The following is a 26,405-nucleotide window of genomic DNA, read 5'->3' as shown; positions in this document are numbered from 1 at the left end:
GCGCGCATGCACACTCGTGCCGCGTGTTCCCTGATCTGTCGTGGCGGCACGAGTGCGCATGCGCTAGATGGCGCGGAATGAGGGGCCGGACTTAGGAGAAGGAGAGCAGGCCCGGGATTCGGCCCGGGATTCCCTGCCTTACTCAGGCCCCGGCGGTCCCCGCCGGCAGAGGCAGAAAGACAACAGTCACTGGCTGTGTGGACGTGTTTTCAGCCAGGTAACAGCTGTGACTTCCCCCTCCCGCCGCCGACCCTAGGTTACACCACTAACACACCGCGACTCACCCCCCCCCCCCCGACGACCCTACCCGGCACAACTGAAACCCCCGTTGACCCTCCCACCGCTACACAGCTGACAAACCCGGCAGTTGCAGCAGCGTCCCAGGCACACTAAACGCTGCTTCGGGTCTTCTACTGGCCTAATTTCCTCTGCCGCTTCCCTGATGACATCATCAGGGATGCAGAGAGGAAATTAGGCCAGTAGAAGACCCGAAGCAGCGTTCAGTGTGCCTGGGACGCTGCTGCAACTGCCGGGTTTGTCAGCTGTGTAGCGGTGGGAGGGTCAACGGGGGTTTCTGTTGTGCCGGGTAAGGTCGGCAGGGGGGGGGAGTCACGGCGTGTTAGTGGTGTGCCTAAGGTCGGGGGAAGGTGGAGTCATGGCATGTTAGTGGTATTCCTAGGGTCGGCGCAGGGGGGGTTAAAAACATGCTGCTCAGGGGGATGGGAGGCAGGCAGGCATCGGGGGGTTCAGTGGAAGGGGAATGGGAGGCAGGCAGGCTGGCATTTGAGGAGGGGTGGGGGTTCAATGGAAGGCAGGATGGCATGGGGGGGTTCCATGAAAACATGCTACTCAGGGGGATGGGAGGCAGGCAGGCATTGGGGGTGGGGGGGTTTCAGTGGAAGGGGAATGGGAGGCAGGCAAGCTGGCATCGGAGGGGGGTGGGGGGTTCAATGGAAGGCAGACAGGCAGGATGGCATTGGGGGTTCCATTGAAACATGCTGCTCAAGTGGATGGGAGGCATACAGGCTGGCATTGGAAGGGGGGTGGGGGTTCAATGGAAGTCAGGCATGCAGGATAGCATCGGGGGGTGGTTTCCATGGAAATATGCTGCTCAGGGGGATGGAAGGCAGGCAGGCTGGCATGGGGGGGGTTTCAATGGAAGGGAGATGGGAGGCAACAGAGGGGGTGAGGGGGTTTCAATGGAAGGCAGGCTGCCATCGGAGGGGGGAGAGGAAGGAGGCTCAGGGGGCACTAAGGACATAGGAAGGGGCACTAAGGACATAGGAAAAAGGCACAGGGAGATTCACAGACAGAAAAAATGACAGACAGGCAGCATGCAAGGAGAGAGAGACAAAGAAAAAAAATACCCAGACAGACAGACATCTACTCTAGCACCCGTTAATGTAACGGGCTTAAAGACTAGTGTGATATAAAATGTTTGATCATCATCTTTGCTATTTCTGGGACAAATACCATAGAAATCCATGAGGCATTGTCTTTACATTCCAACCACTGGAGCAAAAATCAAAGCCATCTTCAACCCATTTACACAATCTGTAGAGTAAAACAACCCAATTATGAGGTTCAAAAATTATGACTTTGATATTATGCATGAAAAATATCTGCCATTTGGAATGACTTTCAAGTAATTTTTCTCTTTTAAAGATGAGTGCAATGGTGTGGTCTTTGCTCTTACAGTCCCATCATCCTATAGATCTATCATTGAAGATGGAAGAATGAATTGAAAAGATAATGTATATTTCTTTTCTTTGTGCCTTCCTTCTCCCCATTCACTGGATATTTACATTATTTACTAGATTTTTATATTGTACTAGTGTTTAAGCCCTTTACATTAACAGGTGCTAGAATATATGCCTGTCTGTCTTTCTTTCTTTATTTATGTCTCTCTCCCTGCTCCTGTCTCTTTCTTCCTTTCTTTCTGTCTCTCTCCCTCCTACTATTTTCTTCTCTCTCTCCCTGGCACCCTTTGTCTGTCTGTCTGTCTTTCTTTCTGTCTGTCTCTCTGGTCCCCTGTCTGTCTTTATTTCTGTCTGTCTCTCTCCCTGGCCTCCTTTGTCTGTCTGTATTTCTTTCTGTCTCTTTCCCCCTACACTTTCCTTTGCAGAAGCAGCAGCGGTATTTCCCTTCCCCTCCAGGTCCCTGTGAAGTAGTACCAGCATTTTCCCCCACCCCCCATTCCCTTCTCTCCCCCCCACTTTCCTTTGCAGAAGCATCAGTGATATTTCCCTTCCCCTCCAGGTCCCTGTGAAGTAGTAGCAGCATTTTCCCCCACCCCCATTCCCTTCTCTCCTCCCACTTTCCTTTGCAGAAGCAGCAGTGATATTTCCCTTCCCCTCCAGGTCCCTGTGAAGTAGTAGCAGTATTTTCCCCCACCCCCCATTCCCTTCTCCCCCCACTTTCCTTTGCAGAAGCAGCAGTGATATTTCCCTTCCCCTCCAGGTCCCTGTGAAGCAGTAGTAGCATTTTCCCCCACCCCCATTCCCTTCTCTTATTGTGAGCTGTCCTGCTCCATTCGGCCCCTCCCCCTTCCCTTCCCACGGGCTGGCCTGCTGCGGCTGAAGTTTTTATTTAAAATTTCAAAGTACCGGCGGCTCCTCTGATGATCCCCGTGGTGTCTGATCCTCCTGTAAAGAGCAGCCTGCGATGGTGGCCGGCTTTAGCGAACCTCGCAGGCAGCTCTCCAACTCGGTAGCACGTTCTCTCTGACGCACAGGATCGTGTCAGAGGGAACGTGCTACCGAGTTGGAGAGCGGCCTGCGAGGTTCGCTAAAGCCGGCCACCATCGCAGGCTGCTCTTTACAGGAGGATCAGCAGCGGCGGCGGCAGCGAGTGAGGGCCAAGGTGTGTTCCCTGCCGAGGATGCGGGCAGGGAGAGAGCTTGCCTGGCTTCCAGGGTGAGTGAGGGCGGGAGGAGGGGAGTGGCCAGAATGTTCCCTGCCGCTGGGTTGGCTGCCACGGATCACACACCATAGTGGCAGGCAACACAAAATCCTAAGTGCGCATGTGCGCTTAGTCTTTTATTATATAGGATACTGCACTTCTAGAATGGAATCAGAGAAGTTTATATGGCTATTATAAAATAATATTCCTAAGCTTCTTCAGGGAGTTGGTCAGTAGTTTAAGGTTGTGCCCATCTGTCAGTGGGAGGATATAGAGAGTGCTTTACCTCCAGAAATGGCTTTAAAAATAGTTATAAAGAAATGTTTATGTATGCTTGAAATTACCTGTTTAACCTGGCACTTCTTAAAATGCACCCCTCACTTAGCTCCATCATTATCTAAGGAACCTCCATTTTAAGAATGGTCTAGGGGAAGATATGTACCTGGATGAAAATGGAGACCTCGCCTCTGGATACAATATTTTGAATTTGAACTTTCTTCCTAATATGACATTGAAATATAAAGTTGTTGGACATTATAACCCTAATGCTCCCCCAGAGCAGGATTTCACCATTGATGAGAAGGCCATCGTGTGGGAAAGTTCATTCACCCAGGTCAGATTTAAGAGATGAGAGGTGTTGATTTAAACTGGTATCATGAAACCTGTCATAAAATGGTCAAAAGAATGGTGTATTTTGGCTTTATGGGCAAAACTTTAGCTTCCAGATTTTGTAAATGTCACTTAAATTGGAGTGCTGATCCCAGGTGTGTACATATAGTTAATAGTTAATTGGGGTTAATTAGATATTACAGGCATGTCTGCCTACTTAAGAACATAAGAACATAAAAATTGCCACTGTTGGGTCAGACCAGTGGTCCATCGTGCCCAGCAGTCTGCTCATGCAGCGGCCCTTAATCAAAGACCAGCGCCTTAACTGAGTCTAGCCCTACCTGCATATGTTCTGGCTCAGCAGGAACTTGTCTAATTTTGTCTTGAATCTCTGGTAGGTGTTTTCACCTATGACAGACTCCAGAAGAGCGTTCCAGTTTTCTACCACTCTCTGAGTGAAGAAGAACTTTCTTACATTCATATGGAATCTTTCCCCTTTCAAATTTAGAGAGTGCCCTCTCATTCTCCCTACCTTGGGGAGGGTGAACAACCTCTCCTTATCTACTAAGTCTATTCCCTTCAGTATCTTAAATGTTTTGATCATGTCCCCTCTCAATCTCCTCTGTTCGAGGGAGAAAAGACCCAGTTTTTCTAATCTTTCACTATACGGCAACTCCTCCAGCCCCTTAACCATCTTAGTCTCCCTTCTTTGGACCCTTTCAAGTAGCATCATGTCCTTCTTCATCTACTATGACCAGTGCTGGACACAGTACTCCAGGTGAGGGTGCACCTTGGCCTGGTATAGCGGCATGATAACCTTCTCCAATCTGTTCGTGATCTCAATCTTTATCAATCCTAGCATTCTGTTCACCCTTTTTGCTGCCGCCGCACATTGCGTGGATGGCTTCATCGACTTGTCGATCATAACTTCCCAGTCTCTTTCTTGGGAGGTCTCTCCAGACAATGGTGTGGAGCAATCCTATTGGCTGCAAAGCATATTTTAAGGGACGTAAACATGACTATTCACAGCAGTCAAGCTAGTCTCTACAATCAAGCTAGTGTGAGATATGAGCCTGACTTAAAGGGCTCTACACATATATTCTGTGTACATTGGTGGAAAAAAGTGTCCTAAATGCCCAACCGTGCTGTTACAATACAAACTGCTACTAACCGAGGGCAGTATTAATGATAGAGCTAGTGCTAAAAAGACCGATCCATAAAGTTAGATAGGCTAATCATATATACTATATCAATAAGCCAAATAGCGCGTGCCAAGCTGCTATTTATAATTAGAGGGCACAAACAGCCTTTCATCTGGGCAGGTTTAAATAATGAAATTAGTGAACATGTACTAAAAATCAATGCTAATGAAAAAATAATAAAAACAATGCTAATGATAAACTAATAAAAGCAGGTCTTGAACAATTTCATTAAAACAGAATAAAATGAACAAAAATAGATAGATGAATGAATAGAAAAGAACTTTGTATGACTGCTAAACGTCTCCAAGTTTTATCTCTAATATACAAAATTATAAGAATGCGTGATTGTATGATAATGGATATCTAATATAATGCTGCTAACATAAAATTTTGAAAAAGCAACTGATAACCATGATAGAACAATAAATCAATGAATAAATTTACATTAAAAGATACTTATACCCTATAAAAATATATAAGTATAAAAATACCCTATAAAAAGAATAGATATTGGTAGGTCTTAAAGTTCAAATCAACAGACTAGAATAACTAAATTGACATTAAAAAAAAGGCTAATCACCTATAAAGAATGAATATTAGTAAATCTCAAAGATCAAACCAGCAATACTTGAAGTTTAGATTCAGAATGAGATACAACATATCAGGCATAAAACCTATATTTCTGAGTTATAGAAATGGACAATAATCAATCTCTAAGTTCAAGCCAGCGGGTGTGATGGTTTCCAATTCAAAAATCACTCTCTGTTTATCTTGTAATAAGATGCTGTCAATATTTCCCCCTCTCCAACTGGATTTAAATGTTTAAAAAATGAAAAACTGAAGGTCATCAGTGGTGTGTGGAAGATCTCTCCAATGGGAAACCAAAGGTGCTGTCATTACTTCTCTCATGATGCAGTCCCTGTTGGATTTTTCTTTTGTTCGTGGTTCTAGAAGAAGGAACATCCAGTGGGATCATCAAGTTTGCTGATGACACAAAGCTATGCAGGTCAATCAGATCGCAGAAGGATAGCGAGGTACTCCAGAGTGACTTGTGTCAGTAAGAGAAATGGGCGGAGAAATGGCAGATGAAGTTTAATGTGGAAAAGTGCAAAGTAATGCATTTAGGCAGTAAGAACAAGGAATACGAATATAGAATGTCAGATGCAACTCTGGGTAAGAGCGAACAAGAAAGGGACCTGGGTGTACTGATAGATAGGACCCTGAAACCGTTGGCACAATGCGCGGCAGCAGCAAAGAAAACAAATAGAATGTTAGGCATGATAAAGAAAGGAATCACGAGTAGATCGGAGAAAGTTATAATGCCGCTTTATACGGCAATGGTCAGACCACACTTGGAATATTGTGTCCAACATTGGTCTCCCAACCTAAAAAGGATATAAAAATGCTGGAGAGGGTGCAGAGACGAGCAACGAAGCTAATAAATGGTATGGAGAACTTGGAATATGAGGAATGACTCAAGTAATTGGGACTGTTCTCCCTTGAGAAAAGGAGACTGCGAGGGGACATGATTGAGACTTTCAAAATACTGAAAGGCATCGACAAAATAGGGCAGGAAAATAAATTATTTACATTGTCCAACGTGACACAGACAAGAGGACATGGACTGAAGCTAAGGGGGGACAAGTCCAGGACAAATGTCAGGAAGTTCTGCTTCACGCAGCGAGTGGTGGACAACTGGAATGCTCTCCCAGAGGAGGTTATTATGGAATCCACCGTTCTAGGATTCAAAAGCAAATTAGATGCACATCTCCTTACGAGAGGCATAGAGAGATATGGGTGACTAAAACTTCATCAGGTGTACACCTGACTGGGCCTCCGCGTGTGCGGATCACTGAACTTGATGGACCATGGGTCTGATCCGGAGATGGCAGTTCTTATGTTCTTATGTACCCAAATGCTGTTAGAAAATGCAAAGGAGAGATCCCAGCAAGAAAGTGTCCCCACAGCTCACTAGCTATGCCAGCCAAGCCACAGCTACTGTACTTCAATTCTCTCCAGCCCTATAAAAATACTAGAACCCACAGAAAAAAAACAAAATCTGCATGTGCAACAGCCACAAGAACAACACAACAATAGACAGGGTTCGGTCCTATACTGGTCTGAAGAAGCTAAAATAAAGTAAATTAGCAGGTAAGAACCTAATTTCTCCTTCTTTAGCACTGTCCAGACTGGTATAGGATCTTTCAAGTGGGATGTACCAAAGCAGTCCCCAACCAGAATGGTGAACAAAAAAGAGTGTCTTTCAACTCATCTGATAAATCCAAATGCCTTTATTCATCCAAAATTCATATAATGACTCAGCGACTCGATATGCACATGTTTCGGCCTACTCGGCCTGCCTCAGGAGTCTAAAGAGAGTTCTGGTGTATAAAAATGATGCACAAACTCTCTAAAAACTGCTTTGGAAAGACGTGTATCAATTCTGAACACTGCGACCTAGCTAGCTGATTGGGACAATTCCACTTTTGTTCTGTACTTTTGAGTTTGTGGTTTTGTTTCCCCTGTTTCATCTTCGTCCAAAGCAGTCCCCATCATGGGTGGGACCCCCGAAGGGCTGACACCAGAACACACTCACTAAACACCGCGTCCCAACATGTCTGAACATGCACACTGTAGTGTCCAACAAAGGAATGCAAGGAAGACCAAACAGCAGCCTTACAAATGTCCACTGGAGGCACCAGCGAAGACTCAGCCCATGACGCTGCCTGACCCTGAGTGGAATGAGCCTTGAGAAATTCCAGAACAGGCTTGTTCTGAAGAAGATATGCAAATGCAATAGTCTCTGATCCAACATGCAATGGTAGCCCTAGATGAGGACCCGCAAAAAGGACAAAGAGATGATCTGATTTTCTAAACGCCTGTGTCCTCTGCACAGATGAGTGAAAAAACCAACAGACATCTAGCTTCTGAGCATCCTGCTCAGAAGAACCCTCCTGACTACCCAACACCGGGAGTACCACTGCCTGATTGATATGAAAAGGAGAAACTACCTTTGACAGAAAAGAAGGAACAAGCCTCAACACTAACCGCTCCCTAGAAACTCCAAGAAGGGAGACTTACAAGAGAGAGCCTGCAGCTCTGAAACATGTCTAATAGAAATAATAGCCACCAAGAAGACTGCCTTAAGAGTAAGGTCCTTCAATGAGCAGGCCCCCAAAGGCTCAAAAGGGGGTGCACCAGCCCAGACAAGTTTCAAGTTTCAAGTTTATTAGGATTTCATATACCGCCTATCAAGGTTATCTAAGCGGTTTCTACAATTACATTACATTACATTAGTGATTTCTATTCCACCATTACCTTGCGGTTCAAGGCGGATTACATTCAAACTAAAAACAAGAATTACATTCAAATTAAAAGGAATAGAATAAGCGATGACATAGAATTTTTTAAGGTAATAAACATTGGATAAAGAGTTCCAAAGGGAAGTGGAGGTCTTTAGGAGATATGAATATGGTGAAATTATGGGTTTTAGATAACATTTGATAGATAAAAGTGTTGTTAAGAGTAAGAGATTTTAAGTGTAGGTGTGGTTAGGACTGTTTCAGGGCTTTCTTGAAGAGTATAGTTTTTATTTCTTTTCTGAAAATCTTGTAGTCTGGGGTGGTTAACAGTAGGTTAGAGATTTGGTTATCCAGTTTTGCAGCTCGAGTGGCTAGGAGGCCATCGTATTGTTTTGACCGTTTTACTTCCTTGAACGGGGGAGGTGTGAAAGGGGAGTGCGTTTTTCTATGTCTGGTTGAGGTTGCTTGGATGAGGCGATTGTTTAGGTAGGCTGGGCTGTTTCCGTTTAGGGTTTTGAATATCATGCAGTAGAATTTAAATAATATTCTTTCTTGGATTGGTAGCCAGTGTGAGTTGATGTAGGCATCTGTGATATGATCATGTTTCCTCAGTGAGTAGATGAGTCTCAGAGCAGTATTTTGGATTGTTTGTAGTTGCTTGGTCATCGTGGCAGGGCAGGGGAGGTAGAGGATGTTCCAGTAGTCTAGCAATCCTAGGATTAGGGATTGCACTATGAGCTGGAATTGTGTTCTTTCAAAGAATTTCCGGACTTGTCTCAGGTTTCTCATTATTGCAAAGGATTTCTGTATGGTTTTATTTATTTGCAGTTGCATAGTACAGCATCTGTCTATTGTCACTCCTAGTAGTTTTATGGTGGTTTGGATTGGATAGTTGATTGAGTTAAGTTCTAAATTGGTTATAGTTGGGACTTTGTCATTTTCGAGGAGGATGAATTTAGTTTTATCTGGGTTGAGTTTCAGTTTGTGTTCTTTCATCCAGGTCGTAACTGTTTCTATTGTTCAGTGTATTATGTTTGTCATGGTGGTCTTTGGCTGATCATATGGTATGAGGATGGTGATGTCATCCGCATAACTATAGGTGGTAATGCCTAGGTTATCCAGGTATGCTCCGAGAGAGGCAGTATATAGGTTGAAGAGAGTAGGGGATAGTGGAGATCCCTGTGGTACGCGCAAGGGTTTGACCAAGGATCTGATTTTTCTTTGTTTGATTTTACTCTGTAGGTTCTGGATTTTAGGAAGCCTTCAAACCAAAAATATACTGTATCTGAGATACCTATTGCATCCAAGATTTGGAGAAGGATGTTATGATCAATTAGGTCAAATGCTGCAGTCAGGTCCAGTTGTATGAGAAGCATTTTTTTTCCTGTGCTGAGGTGTTGTCTGACTGTGTCCATAAGGGAGCCCAGGAGTGTCTCTGTGCTGAAGTTGGTTCTGAATCCTGATTGCATGGGGTGGAGTAGGTTATGGTCATCTAGATAGTTTGTGTGGAGTTTGGCTACTAGGCCAATCAGGTACTCAAGCATTTTTCCCTCTCTGTCCCGGTGGGCTCACAATCTATCTAACGTACCTGGGGCTCTGGAGGATTAAGTGACTTGCCCAGGGTCACAAGACCAGATTCAAATCCCAAGAGGGAACATACGGCCACACGGGAGACCTAAGCAAGTTGGCAACCTGTAAGAGGCGAACAACATCAGGAATGGCAGTTAGCCACTGGCCTCGCAACAACCCATGAAAGGCCAACAAGGCCAACAGCTGAACCCAGAGAGAAGACCAAGCCAGGCCCTTGTCTGGGCCATCCTGCAAGAATTCTAAGATATTAGGCAGGGAAGCTTAAAAAGAGACCACCCCACATGCCCCACACCAATCCTCAAAGATACGCCAAAAACACACATAAGCCCGAGATGTGGAAAGTCTCTGGGACACCAAGAGGGTGGAGATCACTTTATCTTAATACCCCTTCTTACCTAGGCTTCCTCTTTCAAGAGCCAAGCTGTAATACAAAAAGGGACTCGGATCGAACATGAGAATTGGGCCTGAGTCAGAAGATCAATTGAAAGAGGCAGAGGAAGAGGATCTAACACCAGATGCCACACCATATCCACATAAGATGGACTTCAGGCCAATCCGGAGCCACTAGAACCACCAGGCCCGAGTGACGAACAATGCGGAGAACTTTGCCCACTAATGGCCATGGAGGGAACACATATAACAGCCCCTACATTGGTCATGGTTGAACCACAGAATCCAGGCCCTTGACCTGACTGTCTCTGTGATGACTGAAGAAGCAGGGTGGTTTGGCATTCACACCCTTGGCCATCACGTCCAAGAGGAGCTGACCCCAAGACTGCACTATCAACTGAAAGGTCACATGGCTTAGACACCACTCTCCGGGTTCTAGCATATGATGACTGAGGAAGTCCGCTTGAACATTCTCCACTCTGGCAATGAGGGAAGCCGAGATGTCCTGAAGGTGAGACTCTGCCCAGGCTATGAGCAGAGCCACCTCCTGTACCACCTGAGTGCTCTTGGTGACCCCCTGATGATTGACATGGGCCATCGCCGTGGCATTGCCCGACAGAACCCTGACTGACTTGCCTGTCAAAATGGAGTAGAAGGCTAAAAATGCCAGATGGGTTGCTCTGGGCTCCAAAACATTGATCAACCAGGATGCCTCCCCCGTGAACCAGGTGCCATGAGCTGAGTGACCTAGACACTGAGCTCCCCAACTGAGGACACTGGCATCCATGTCTGGGTGAGCCAGACTTGTCCCTTGAACAGGAGAGGAGGACTTTTAAATAAACTTGACACTTGTCTGGAGCCACCCACAAAGACTGCAGCAAACCAAGCCCCTTAGAGGAACAGGGTGATCTAGACTGAGGCTCTGGGGTGAATATCTCCAAAGCAGAGCAGACTGAAGAGGATGCATGTGGGCCTGAGCCCACCTCACAATGTCTAGGGAAGCCACCTTCGACCCCAAGACTTGGAGGAAATCCTGCACCAGAGGACACCGGGGCACCATAAGCAGGCACATCTGCAATTTGCTTATCTGGGCTTCTGGGAGGAAGACCTTCCCCATGGAGGTGTCAAATAGAGCCCCAAGGTACTCCAGATGCTGAGATGGGGCCAACCATCTTTTGGAAACGTTGACCACCCACCCCAGCAACTGCAGGAACACCACTACATGAGTCATGACCCGGTTGCTCTCCTGAAATGACTTTGCCCAAATCAACCAGTCATCCAGGTAGGGATGCACCAGAATGCCCTCTGTCTGCAGAGCTGCTGTGATGACCACCATAACCTTGGTGAATGTCCAGGTTGCTGTGGCCAGACCAAAAGGAAGTGCACAGAACTGATAGTGCGGACCCAAGATCGCAAAGCAAAGGAAGTGCTGATAGGAGGCCCAAATTAGAACAGGCAAGTAGGCCTCTAGCAGAGCGAGAGAAATCTGGCTGAACTGCCAGAATCACAGACCACAGAGTTTCTATGCATAAGGATGGAACTTGGAGAGCCCTGTTGACCCTTTCAAATCTAAGATGTGCCAAAAGGTCCTCTCCTTCTTAGGTACCACAAAGTAAACTGAGTACCTACCAGTGCCACACTCCTGAGTGGATACTGGAACAACCACTTTGAAATCTAGCAAGCATTGAAAGGTCTGGTGAAATGCCGCCTGACATGGAGAAGCTAGAAAATGATCTAGCACAGAGCGGGCAAACTCCAGAGTATATCTGTCTTGCACCACCTCCAGGACCCACTGATTGGATGTGATCATGGCATATTTGGGAAAAAAACTCATGTAGCCGGGCACCCATCAGAACCAAAGGGGGCACTGGCATTGGGCAAGACAGGCAATCCCAGCCACCAGATGGGCCCCTTCAAAAGAACTGCATGCACTGATAAAAATGATCATGGGAAAATCCCAAAGCCAGAAAAGTAGCAGCCCCATGCCCAGGGTGGTAGCAGCAGAACTCCCGTAGATGCCCCTAGGCAGTGCCATACTGAGCCTCCGGGCGGGCACAGTCCTCAGACAGGCGGGGCACTTTAGAGTCTGTCAGTGTCTGAACCAACTTATCCAAATCCTCTCCAAATAAAAAGGACCCCTGAAAGGGAAATTTTTGTGAGCTTAGTTTAGGACATGGCATCTGCTGACCAAGCACAAAGCCACAAGGTACATTATGCAGCCACTCCAAAACTCATAGACTTGGCAGACGTCTGCACCAAGTCATAAAGGGCATCCGAGAGGAACGAGGCAGCCATCTCAATCATTACCACTTCCTGATCCACCAAGGACCAGTCATCAGAATCACCATCCAGGACACACTCGGCCCACTGAAATACAGAGCAAGCCACTAGCCCCCACAAACAGCCACCTGGACCCTCAAGGCTGAGACATCAAAATTCTGTTTAAGAATAGTCTCCAACTTACGCTCCTCAGAGTCCCATAAGACAGAAATGCCCTCTACAGACATGGTATGCCACTTAGCAATTGCTGAGACACCGAGTCCCCCACTGGTGACTTCAAGGTAACCCTGTCCCCCTCCAGGATGGGATACATATGAGCCATGGCACGCGCCAACCGAAACAGCACCTCTGGCGTATTCCACTATGTCAGGACGAGATCCCCGAATATCCTGAAGCATAGGACAAGAGCAGGAAGCAACATGGATCCCCCTAAGAAGAGGGTCCTCCACATGTGGGGTCTCCGGTGGCACCTCTTCAAAACACAGCACCGAGGAGACCTGCTGAATTAGATCTGGCAGTTCAACCCTCTGAAAAAAGGTGCACCATGGCTGCCTCTTCACCAGAAAAGCAGGAAACCCGATGCCCCGCCACCTGCGGCCATCCCCTCAAGAGGATCTGGGAACTCCTAAAAAGGGTCTGGGTCCTGAATCAGGCTTACACACTCCTCCAACCACAAATTCTAATCCTATGATACCCTCAGGCACTTGGACGAGGTAGGAGTAAGAGGGAATGCCAAAGATGTAGAGGGAGGCAAAACCACAAGGGGTGTGGAGGGAACCCCCTGAAACCCCCTGAAACCCCCTGAAACCCTGGGCACAGCAGGACCCCCAGCCACCAGAAAATAGGCTCTGCACACAGCAAAAATTAAAGCAGGGGAAAACCCCCGGGGGTCCCATGAGACTCCATAGCACAGAAGAAACCTGCCCCTGTTTTTCCAATCAAGGAGGAAGGTCACCTGAGGTTGCAGACAAAATGGAGGGGCCTGTCTGTAAAAATGGTGAAGTTCCCACCAAAAATAATCTCTCCAGGGCCTGTAGCAGCTGGGAAACCTGAACTGTCCCAGCTGCTAAAGCAGGCAAGCCTGCATCAGCTGTGAAAGAAAACAGCTGAGAAGGAATCTCTCCATGGGCGGTGGGGAAAGACCGGGCTTCCCCACTGCTCCTTGCCGACTTGCGAGGCACTAGGTCACTTGGACGCCTTCAGCCACTGCCGATGGGGCTCCATGACCACATTGGCCTAAACAGCTGTTTTCAGGCCGGCTGCGAGTGCCTCGCGTCTGGACCAAATTGAGCACCACTTCCCCTGAGAAGTGCTCAATTGCTCCATAAACGACAGAGCTAAAAGAAAAGTTCTGGTTAGTTAAATACAGTGATTTACAGCATATTTAAAGGGAAAGCAAACCTTCAGACCAACACTACCTCAGGATTTTTTTTCAAAAATCAGACTCCACTGGCTCTCAAAGCAGTATGCCTTGCTTGAATAAGGAGGTTTAGGCACCTCTAAAAAAATGTTGGAGATGGAGGAAAGGGGGGAGGGACCCAGCATGAGACCCACCAGGTTTAACACCCCCGAGTTCAGATGGACCCCGAAACATGGCTCACCCAAGCTCAATCCAGCATAAAAAAATTCCAACAGCCCTAACAAGGGATATAGGTACAGCTCTTCACACCTGCTGAGACTGAAAGAAGACTGATAGGAATAGGGGATGGTACCTATTATGTACTATTCCACAGTTTTGTTTCAGTCTCCACCTGCTGGTCATGATGAGATATATACCCGCTTGTAAGATCCTATACCGGTCTAGAGAATGCTAAAGAATATGCCGTTATGAATTATAAGAATTTAAAAATAAGCAAATGGAGCATTCCATTTCAGAAACAATCATCCATTATTAAATGATGTTACATAACATGCTTTCTCAATCTTCAGAAACCTCTAAAGTTCAGATGCAATCCAAGTTGTCAACCTGGTTACAGGAAATTAACCAAGGAAGGAGAGCCTGTCTGCTGCTATTATTGTATTCCATGTGCAGATGGAGAGATCTCCAACCAAACAGGTAGGTGATATCATGGAAAACATGGGATACAAATAAATATAGAATATTTATTAAGGTCCCAGTTCTTGAAATTAGGGAGGGATATAGATCTTCAAAAAGTGTAATTCAGTTTCAAGTTTAATTAAAATTTTATATACTGCTTAACAGATATCAAATCTGTCCACATAATAAAACTTTAAATAAATACTGGGTATCAAGAACAAACTCACAATGACAATTAATATCATACATTTGATAAGGTGCAGGAGATGCAATGATTGATAGGATAGAGATGCAAAAAAGGAGAACACATGCCGGGTGGGACTATATTTTTCTTTACAGAATGAGGAAAATACTTGATAAGATTCCTATCTTCCCACCTGCTAACCAAGTAGTCATGGTGATAATTCAGGAACTGTCCTTTGTCTCTTTAAAAAACAAAACACCATAGGGTAGGATACCAGATGGAGAGGGCATAGGATGAAGCTAAGTGGTGATAGTCTCAAAAGTATTTTAAGAAAATGCTTCTTTATAGAAAAGGTGGTAGATACATGAAATGGCCTCCCAATGGAGGTGATGGAGATTAAAACTGTATCTGAATTCAATATAGCATGGGACAGGCATGTGGAATCTCTTAGGGAGAAGATTAGATAATGGATGTTGGGGAAGGGCAGACTGGATGTGCATCAATGTTGTCTTATAAAAATTATTTAGAGCCACACCATCATCAAAATGTTAAAAAATTTTTATACTAGAATTTTTAAGAATACGCGTTAAACACTCACCTATTTGTAGCTGAAGGAGGACTTACATTCAGATTTTGTAGACATGTATAGGTATTGTATATCACTTTGGAATAGAGTGGTTTATACATTTTTAATAAAATGAAATGAAACTTGCCCTGTCCCAAAAGGGCTTATAATCTAAAGATTTTCTCCCATTACTGTAAAACTCATAGGGACCTGTTTACAAAAGTGAGGTAAGTTAGATTCAAAAATTAACATGCCTTTTTAAAACCTAGATGCACAATACAAACCAGCTTGACATGTTCATTCATCCCTTCAAATAAATATATTAGATTGGTGAGGCATGATTTCTCTTGTCTAAATCCATATTGGCTTTCTACCATGTTTATGTACAAGTTCTGTCATTTTATTCCTTAAAATAGTATCTACCAATTTGCCTGGCATCAACATCAGACTAATCAGTCTATATGTTCTCAGATCACCCTGTAACCTTTTTTTAAAAAATTGGCATCACGGTCACCCTATGTCTTCCACTGCAATGCTGGATTTTAATGACAAATTACTAACAATAGTTCTGCATGTTCATTTTTCTATTCTGTCAGCACTCTGGCATGTATACAGTCCAATCCAGGTGATTTGCTAATGTTCACTTTGTCAAACTGACCCATTATATGTTCCAGTGTTTCAGAGATCTGTTTCAGTGTCACTGGTTTATCAGCATTGACTATCATTTCTGGTACTGGTATGTGCCCCTTATCTTCCTCATTGAAGACAAATGCAAAACATTCATTTAAACTCTTGACTATGGCCTTGTCTTCCCTGAGAACCCCTTCCTACATTTCAGTTTCAGGGAATTCAAATACATAATCTTGTAGCTGTATGACCTGTTTCTTTGTTGGGAGCTGTGCTTCTCCTCTCCAAATGTGGCTGGCATTTGGCTTCATTCCTGTGTCTTCTTAGTGCTGCTGCTCTCTATTCCACCTCCTTGCCTTCCATTGTTAGGCCTGTGGAAACTAGCAATAAGAGTAGGCTGTTCTTTAATCACTTGACTCCTCCTGAGAGATGTGGGCTTGTCTAAACTGGTTCCCTACATGCATCATGGTGTGACCTGTTTAGAAGTCCTATCTGCACCTTGACTTCCTCATTTTATGATTCCTACCAGGGCTGTTCTGCCACGTGTTTATCTAGCAAGGGTATATAGAAGTCCACCAAAACTTCAGAGTAATATGATTCTTTATTGCATACACATCAGATAATACCAAACAATGCAGATAGACATCAGATAATATACAAGACATAAGCAGAGAATATCTATATACACCAAATAGAATACTTCACCATGTCTGCCACGCCCCCTTCCAATACTGATCAGGAATCTGATCGATCAAGGGAAAGGATACAATACATAGTTCCCAGGGCCATGGCTGAATCCAAATTCTAAGATGTGACTCACAGTCTTAAATAGCACAGAAAGTGCTGAATTTCTCACACACACAGATACTGCTGTTTCTGTAGTAACAACAGATGTCTCCCTTATCTCCTAACTCTCACAGATGGAATGTTAACCGCTGCTCGAACCCTCCCTTATCACAGTAGCATGAGAACCCTTCCTCGGCAAGACATGAAACAGCATAGGATGCAAGTTGAAACAACTTGCTCTCATTAAAACAAAAAACAACTTGCTCTAATGAAAGTAAGTTATTAGGCTGCCTAATTGTCTGGCACAAATGTAAGGCAAGGATTGCAGCCTAATAGCCAAAGTGACCACTTGCCATGCCTTGGCCAGCCATGGGCATAACAGAGCAGGCAGGCGAACGCAGAGGCTTCAGGGCTCGTTGCCGATTCCAGCGGCAGCGAGCAGGAAAGCAGAGAGGCGAGGGGGACGCGGTGAGCCAGGGGCGGGCGAGAGTTAGCTCCGCCCACCCGCATCGCGTCAGCGGCTTCAGTCAGCGGGCTCCCCCTTAAAAGGCAGGGAGCCGCGGCCAGGACAGGAGAGCAGGCAGGCGAACGCAGAGGCTTCAGGGCTCGTTGCCGATTCCAGCGGCAGCGAGCAGGAAAGCAGAGAGGCGAGGGGGACGCGGTGAGCCAGGGGCGGGCGAGAGTTAGCTCCGCCCACCCGCATCGCGTCAGCGGCTTCAGTCAGCGGGCTCCCCCTTAAAAGGCAGGGAGCCGCGGCCAGGACAGGAGAGCAGGCAGGCGAACGCAGAGGCTTCAGGGCTCGTTGCCGATTCCAGCGGCAGCGAGCAGGAAAGCAGAGAGGCGAGGGGGACGCGGTGAGCCAGGGGCGGGCGAGAGTTAGCTCCGCCCACCCGCATCGCGTCAGCGGCTTCAGTCAGCGGGCTCCCCCTTAAAAGGCAGGGAGCCAACGGCGTGCAGCCGTTCGGCGCGCGGCGAAGGCGAGCGGCAAAGGCGCTCGCCTTAGCGGGAGCGCCTTTGCGGAGGAGCCTTAAGAAGGAGCCAGGAGCACAGGCAGCCCAGTAGAGAAATTCCTGAGGTACATTTTCTCTAATTTACTCGCGATTCATTCTCATTCTCTTTCTCTCTCTTCTCTTACAGAACACAGGAAAGAAAACAGAGAAATGGAGGCTGCAGGAATCCAGCAGGGCTACCCAGTATACTGCATCACATGTCATATGTATGACTACCTCCCCTTTGGGAGGCGGGCATACATATGCAATCGATGCCAGGAACTGGATAGCCTGAAGAGGGAGGTCGGAAGGCTGCAGGTTAGAGTCCAGGAGCTGGAGGGACTCTGCTCAATAGAGGAACAGTGTGGGGAAACGGAGGATACTACCAGAGAGAGCCACATCTCAGAACAAGTCAGAGAGCTCGAGAAGTACATAGAGGAGGCCTGGCAGATGGCAGAGGCACAGGACCACCAGCGTATCAGACGGGAACCGGCAGCTGGAGGTCAGGAACCAACAAACACCATGGGAGTGGGACCTAGCGTAGGGTCTGAAAATGCAGATGATGGTACCCAACAGGACCTGGCGGAAGGACCAGCGGAGATCCAGCAGAGCCCGGAGGACACGGACCTGAGACCAGAGAGACATCTGAGGAAGGGGAAATCTGCTGTTGTAGTAGGAGACTCAATCCTGCGAGAAGTGGACAGTCACATTGCCGGAGGAAGGGAGGACCGACTAGTGACATGTCTCCCGGGGGCAAGAACAACGGACGTCATCAGCAGAATTGATAGAATCCTGGAGGGAGCCGAGACAGAGGAGACGGCAGTTGTAATCCACATTGGAACCAACGACGTCAGCAGGAAAAATTTCAACCGGACTACACTGACTGAGCAGTTCAGGATCCTGGGGCGGAAACTGAAGCTGAGATCAAATAGGATAGCCTTCTCGGAGATCCTACCAGTACCGAGAGCAGACGCAAGAAGACAGAGCGAACTACAAGAAATGAACGGATGGCTGAGGAGATGGTGCGAGGAGGAGGGATTCCACTTTGTTCGAAACTGGACGACCTTCTTGGGGAAGAACAAGCTCTACAGGAGAGATGGACTGCACCTGAGCACAGCTGGGACGAGGCAGCTGGCAAGAAACATCCAAAACGCCATAGACCTAGCTTTAAACTGAAGAGAAGGGGAAAGCCGGAAGTCGATCTGGCCTCGACACACCGGACATTGGTATCAAAAAATGATACCGAACAAGGACATTGCAAAAGAGAGCTTGGGACCGAGTGGGATCTTTTGGACAAAGGGACTGAGAGAAAATTCTTGGGCAAAGGGACTATGAGAGGCTTCTTGGATAAAGGGACTGAGGGGACACTTTTGGGCAAAGGGACCGAGTGGGAACTCTTGGACATAGGGGCTGAGAGGGACTTTTTGTACAAAGGGACTGAGGAGACACTTTTGGACAAAGGGACCGAGTGGGAACTCTTGGACAAAGGGGCTGAGAGGGACTTTTTGGACAAAGGGACTGGGAGGGAACTTTTAAACAAAAGGGTTGAGTGGAAATCTTCAGAAAAAAGGCCCACAGATGCAATGCAGGGGCCCAGTGCACAAACGAGCCTAACAGGCATGGTTGAAAGAGAACAATGGGAGCAAGAGGACCATCCAAAAAAGGAGATACTGGATGGGGGCAAAACGGACACGCCACGGGAGGTGGATGACCGAGTAAAGGCAAGCCAGGTGGGAGCGCCGAGCCATGGAAAGAAAACAGCAGGGCGGGCGACAAATCAGGACCTATATTGCCTCTACACAAATGCGAGGAGCCTCAGGGCCAAAATGGGAGAGCTGGAAATTATAGCCAGTCAAAAAGCCCTGGACATAATTGGAATCACAGAAACGTGGTGGGCTGAGGATAATAAATGGGATGTGGTCATACCAGGGTACAAACTTTACAGGAGAGACAGGACACACAAGAAGGGTGGAGGAATAGCGCTATACATAAAAGACTCCATACCCTCAACCAAAATGGAAACAGCAGTAAGGTCGGAAGGCTTGGAATCCATATGGGTTAAGCTACCAGGAGGATCTGGAGCAGACATCAAATTGGGTCTATACTATCGTCCGCCTGGCCAATCGGAAGAAATCGACCGGGACCTGGAGACGGAACTGCGGCAGGTATGCAAGAATGGAAGTGTGGTGGTGATGGGAGACTTCAACTACCCTGGGATAGACTGGAGTATCGGGCACTCAAGTTGCGAGAGAGAGACCAAATTCCTGGAAGCCACGAGGGACTGCTTCCTGGAACAGCTGGTCATGGAACCTACACGAGGAGAAGCTACTCTTGATCTAATCTTCAGTGGACTGGGGGGACCTGCAAAGGAAGTAGCGGTATTAGACCCACTGGGAAACAGCGATCACAACATGATCCAGTGCAGACTAGAACTGGGATCATCCAGGGTGAAAAGAACCACAACAACAGCGCTCAACTTCAGAAAAGGGAATTATGATGCAATGAGGAAAATGGTGGGGAAGAAACTCAACGGCAGCACAAGGAAGGTAGAGTCCGTAGAAAGCGCCTGGACCCTGCTCAAGCGTACGGTGCACGAAGCACAGAACCTGTACGTCCCCAGGTTCAGAAAAGAGTGCAAGAAAAATCGAATAAAGAACCCAGCATGGATAACGGCAGCTGTAAAAAAGGCGATCAGTAACAAGAAAGCATCGTTCAAAAAATGGAAACAGGATCAAACGCAGGCCAACCAAAAGGAACACAAGGAAAGCCAGAAGGAGTGCCACCGAGTGGTTAGGAGAGCAAAGAGGGAATATGAAGAGAGACTAGCGGGAGAGGCAAAAAATTTCAAATCATTCTTCAGGTACGTAAAGGGGAAGCAACCAGCGAGGGAGGAAGTGGGGCCCTTGGATGATGGGGATAGAAAGGGAGTAGTGAGGGAGGAAAAAGAAATAGCTGACAAGTTAAATGACTTCTTTACGTCGGTCTTCACGAGGGAGGACACATCCAACATTCCGGAACCAGAGGAAATAGAAAATGGAGATCAAGATAACAAGCTGGTCAAATTAGAGGTGAGCCAGGAGGATGTCCTCAGGCAGATAGACAAGCTAAAGAGCGACAAGTCGCCAGGTCCGGATAGCATTCACCCAAGGGTGCTCAAGGAATTAAGAAATGAAATAGCAGAGACACTTCAGCAAATATGCAACCTATCCCTAAAAACTGGAGAGATCCCGGAGGACTGGAAAATAGCTAATGTCACGCCCATCTTCAAGAAGGGTTCGAGGGGCGACCCGGGAAACTATAGGCCGGTAAGCCTCACATCGGTCCCGGGAAAGATGATGGAGGCACTGATTAAGGACAGCATCTGTGACCATATCGAAAAAAATGGACAGCTAAGGTCGAGCCAGCATGGGTTCTGCAAGGGTAGGTCGTGCCTCACAAACTTGTTGTACTTCTTTGAGGGGGTAAACAACCAGGTGGACAAAGGAGAACCCATAGACATAATTTACCTAGACTTCCAGAAAGCCTTCGATAAGGTACCACATGAGCGGTTGCTCAGGAAGCTATGGAACCATGGGGTGCACGGGGAGGTCCACCGATGGATCAAAAACTGGCTGGCAGACAGGAAGCAGAGGGTTGGTGTAAAGGGCCATTACTCGAACTGGCAAGGGGTCACGAGCGGGGTTCCTCAAGGATCGGTGCTGGGACCGCTCCTGTTTAACATATTCATTGACGACCTGGAGGAGGGAACAAAATGCGAGGTCATCAAATTTGCAGATGACACCAAACTATTCAGCAAGGTTGAAACCACGGTTGACTGCGAGAATCTCCAAAGGGATCTTACGACATTGGAAGAATGGGCGAAAAAGTGGCAAATGAGCTTCAATGTAGGGAAATGCAAGGTCATGCATATAGGGAGAAGGAACCCGATGTTCACTTACAAAATGGGGGGATCAATGCTAGGGGTCAGTAATCTGGAAAGAGACTTGGGAGTGATGGTAGACACGACATTGAAGGCGTCGGCACAATGCGCCACAGCCTCGAGGAAAGCAAACCAAATGTTAGGTATCATTAAGAAGGGTATCTCGACCAGAACGAAGGAAGTCATCCTGCCACTGTACCGGGCTATGGTGCGCCCGCATCTGGAATACTGTGTACAGTACTGGTCACCGTACCTCAAAAAGGACATGGCAATGCTTGAGGGAGTCCAGAGAAGAGCAACTAAACTGATTAAGGGTATGGAAAACCTTACATACACTGACAGACTGAAGAAGCTGGGGTTGTTCTCCCTGGAAAAGCGGAGACTCAGAGGAGATATGATAGAGACCTTCAAGATCCTGAGGGGCATCGAAAAGGTTGACAAAGACAGATTTTTCAATTTGAAAGAAACCACAAGAACAAGGGGTCACTCGATGAAATTGAAGGGGGACAGGTTTAAAACAAACGCAAGGAAGTACTTTTTCCACACAGAGGGTGGTGGACACATGGAACACCCTTCCGGAGGCCGTGATAGGAAATAGCACAGTACAGGGTTTCAAGGAAGACCTGGATAGGTTCCTGGAAGACAAAGGGATTGAGGGGTACAGATAAGAGCAGTGGAAGGTTTAGAGATAACTGTAGAGGTAGGCAATAAAATTAGTCAGGGACCGCTGACCAGGCAATATGCCTGATGGGCCGCCGCGTGAGCGGACCGCTGGGCTGGATGGACCTCTGGTCTGCCCCGGCGGAGGCGACTACTTATGTACTTATGTACTTAACACTAACCCAGACCTAGGAAAAGACAAATTGGTACAAGTTTGCTTGAGTACACTTTCCATAAGCTTCAAGTTAATTAATTTCTTGATATAAAATCCATCAAAGATATTTAAATAGTTTACAATAAGAGAAACTATAAAAAAAAAGAAAAAAATAATTAATTAAAACCCACAGGGATGGCTGCAAGAACTGAATTAAAGTGGCAGCCATGTTGTGCACAGCTTACAGTTGTTTGGATCTTTCTTGGATTAAGGTAATGAACTATTGAGAATAAGTTGCAAAAGAAACTGAATGTCTGAAGATAGCTGTATGAAGAGTGGATTATGCCGTTGTTTTGAATTCACACCCCTGACAGGATTCTAGATTCCCATACCACTGACCTGCCCACCCTTCTCACCATCCCAATAAGGTTTGGGACATTTGTTCCTCTTAATATCTTTGACCCATAACTCCCTGATGAAGGACCAGAGACTCCAGCACTAAATCACACTCCCAGCACTTATTATGGGTATCTCTCATGTATTACAACTGGGGCAATAATGATCCCCAATTGCTCATGTTGCTTTATCAGTCTTTCAGAACTATCTCTAGGGGTTAAATTATCCTATAAAGTTGTATCATCCTTATTTGGTAGAATGTAGTACCATGGATTAGAGCCACTATTTTCAATTTGAGCTTGAAAAGCAACAAAAATGTTTGAGAATTGCTCATTCCCCCTGCGTAACACCCCAGAGATGCCATCATTAAAGGCCAGGTGATCAATATGAGCGAGAGAAGTGTTAGGTCTTCACCAGTGGAATGGAAGAGGTTCAGGATTAAAATTGGGGTATTGGTTGCATATCCTGTGCTATAGTCTGTGGTATCTGCTTGTGGGTAACATGAGTGTATATACTACCTGCTCTTATATTCAGCCATGCTAATTCAAAGTGCTGTTCATAGTCCTTCATTCTCCATGCAATTAGTGTAAATTAGATTGCTCTGGCTTGGCTGAGTTGTGAAGATTATAGGACTCATGATATTTAAGTGCACTTTAGTAAATAGTCTTTATCAGGGGTGCCCACACTTTTTGGGCTTGCGAGCTACTTTTAAAATGACCAAGTCAAAATGATCTACCAACAATAAAATTAAAAAAAAAAAACACAAAGCACACTGTACACATAGAAAATATTAATCATCATTCCTATTCCAGGGTTTTTCAAAGAGGTCAAAGCAGATGACTCTATGCACTGTCACCTCACTAACAACCATACAAAAGCAGACAAATACCCCCCTCCCTTTTTACTAAACCACGATAGCAGTTTTTAGCGCAGGGAGCTGCGCTGAATGTCCAGCACTGCTCTCTACGCTCATAGGCTCCCTGCGCTAAAAACCTCTATTGCGGTTTAGTAAAAGGGGACCACAGTGTAAAATATAGACAGCAGATATAAATTCAGATACATTTTGATCACTAAATTTAAAATAAAATCATTTTTCCTACCTTGTCTGGTGATTTCATGAATCTCTGGTTGTACTTTCTTCTTCTGACTGTGCATCCAATCTTTCTTCCCTTCTTTTAGCCTGTATGCTTCCTCTCCTCATGACCTCATTCCCTCCACCCAACGTTTTCTTCCTCTCTCCCTGCCCTCTCTTTCTTTCTCTCTTCATGCCCCCTTTCTTTTTTTCTCTTCTTTCCTTCTGTCTCCCTGCCTGCCCTCTTTCTCCCTCCCTGCCCTCCCCCAAGCCACTGCCACTGCCACTGCCATCGGATAATAGGCCCCCAAAGCCACCTGCCGCCGGCCAAGCTCTCCCTGATTCAGGCCCACCAGCATTCCTCTACCTGACGTCAATTCTGCCATCAGAGAGGAAGTTCCGCTGGCCAGAACTTCCTCTCCGACGGCAGAATTGACGACGGGGAGAGGAAGGCTGATCGGCCCAAGATCAACCTATTGGGAGAAATGCTGCTGGGTCCTGCCTTTGAGGAAACAGAAAATAGGCAGGACCTGGCAGCAAGAAGAGCAAATCGCAAGCTTCACTGACCTGTCTCCTGCTTTAGCCCGCGAACGGGGCTCTAACATGTGCGTGCCAGCTTCCCTTCTCTCCCCCCCCAACATAACTTCCGGTTTCAGAGGGAAGAGAAGGGAAGCCAGTACAAGCACACGTTAGCCCCCAGAGCATAAGTTCTCCAAGCCGTTTTTTTTTTTAATGTTGAGCAGCGGCGGCAGCAGCAGAATTCAGGAGCAGGCCAGTCAGGAGGGGAAAAAAGAGAAGGGAAGAAGGGAACCCGCTCTGCGACCGACTGGGGTCGCCTGAGTAAGCGACCTGTCGATCGCGATCGACGTATTGGGCATCCCTGGTCTTTAAGATATATGTGAGATAATGAAATGATAATTTTTTTTCTCAGATATGGACACCTGTACAACATGCTCGGATGATAAATGGTCAAATAAAAAAAGAGATGCCTGCATCCCAAAAGTGATAACTTTCCTGTCTTTTGAAGAGCCTCTAGGGATTGCTTTAACTTCCATCAGCATGTTCTTCTTTCTCATCACTGCTGTCATCTTGGGAATCTTTATTTATTACAGAGACACTCCCATAGTCAGAGCCAACAACCGACACATCAGCTATATTCTCCTAATTTCCCTCAAACTCTGCTTCCTCTGCTCATTGTTATTCATTGGGCATCCTGAGGATGTCACCTGCATTCTCAGACAGACTACATTTGGGATCACTTTCTCCATAGCTCTCTCCTCTATATTGGCAAAAACCATTACTGTGGTCATAGCTTTCCAAGCTACCAAACCAGGAAGCAAATTCCATAAATGGATGGGTTCCAGGGTCTCTAACTCTATAGTCCTTTCCTGTTCACTTATTCAAACCATTCTGTGTCTTGCCTGGTTGTTCTCTGCTCCCCCATTCCCATATCTCAATAAGAGATCAGAAATTGGAAAAATACTAATTGAATGTAATGAAGGGTCAGTAATTGCATTTTACTGTGTTCTGAGCTACCTGGGATTTCTGGCTGGTATCAGTTTCATCATAGCTTTCCTAGCAAGAAATCTACCTGACAGTTTCAATGAGGCCAAGTACATCACCTTCAGCATGCTGGTTTTCTGCAGCGTCTGGATCTCCTTCATCCCAACATACCTGAGCAACAAGGGCAAGAACATGGTGGCAGTGGAGATATTTGCTATTTTAGCCTCCAGCACTGGACTGTTGGGTTGTATTTTTTTCCCTAAATGCTATATTATTCTGCTGAGGCCTGAAAGGAACAACAAGAAGGACCTAAGAAAAACATAGGGGCCCTTTTACCAAACTGCACTAAATGTTATCACACATTTAATATGAGGAAAATATTTTATCAGAAAGTGTATTAAAGCTTTTTGCTGTAATATGCCTAGGGGAGAGTGTTAATACTACAACTAAGATTTCTCCACTAATCGCATTAGAAAGTTACTAACGTTCCTCAGATTGCCACACCAAACAGCAGTGTGGTAGCATATCTTCACCGGAACAATTTTTTGTAACTTTATGTGAGCTTTATATTTTTCATATAGTGATACTTTTTTATAATTTATAACTTATTGAAGCTGATATATGCTATAAAGAATAACTTATCTTTTTTGCACCGGGTCTGTTTCATTCCCCACCGACGCGTTTCAGATGTTTCCTCAGGGTCGGGGACATGATTCACTAAAAAAAGTTAGAACCCCATTAGTTCAATGAACCGGCACCCAACAGTACTTACAAACAACTATATGCTAATATAAATACCAGACTTATCCGGAATACAGCATAACGCTAATCCTGATAGAAGTCCAAGGCTGTAAGATGGCCGCGGCGTATAGTGGAGTATTTAAAGCAGCCTCCCCCTAACATGTGACCCGTGGTGTCCTGAAAACCAGCTGAGCCAAAGTGTCATTAATTAACTAACCCTGGAGTGAGCTAGAGTTATTACGGCAAAGATTGATAAGAGCTGAATTACATGCCAACACTCTGGCTCAATATGTTACTTCATCCATGATCCCGAGAGGTTTACGGATCCAAAAAGCACCTACTTTGTACTCGTATGATTCTGATTTTAACAATAAATGGTGTGCTATCCTCAATAAGTGCAGCATTGATCTCATGCTACTGATAATAGAACAAACAACTAAGTTGGAAACCGAACTCAAAGGGAACATTGAACAAACATTACAAACCATCAAGAATAC

At 46.1% G+C, this 26,405-nt stretch overlaps 1 protein-coding gene across 1 annotated transcript in view; it reads left to right on the top strand.

The window, feature by feature from the left end:
• Positions 1–25,491, top strand: part of LOC117346164 (vomeronasal type-2 receptor 26-like) — a 44,227-nt gene extending 18,736 nt beyond the window's left edge. The window contains exons 3-5 of the mRNA XM_033915568.1: positions 3,287–3,514; positions 14,204–14,330; positions 24,596–25,491. Of these exons, the coding sequence (XP_033771459.1) occupies positions 3,287–3,514; positions 14,204–14,330; positions 24,596–25,491 (1,251 nt within the window). The remainder of the gene's footprint in view (positions 1–3,286; positions 3,515–14,203; positions 14,331–24,595) is intronic.
• The last annotated feature ends 914 nt before the right edge of the window (positions 25,492–26,405 follow it).

Source organism: Geotrypetes seraphini, chromosome 12 (genome assembly GCF_902459505.1).
Source record: "Geotrypetes seraphini chromosome 12, aGeoSer1.1, whole genome shotgun sequence".
Lineage (NCBI taxonomy): Eukaryota > Metazoa > Chordata > Amphibia > Gymnophiona > Dermophiidae > Geotrypetes > Geotrypetes seraphini.
This window is presented reverse-complemented; position numbering and strand designations above follow the sequence as displayed.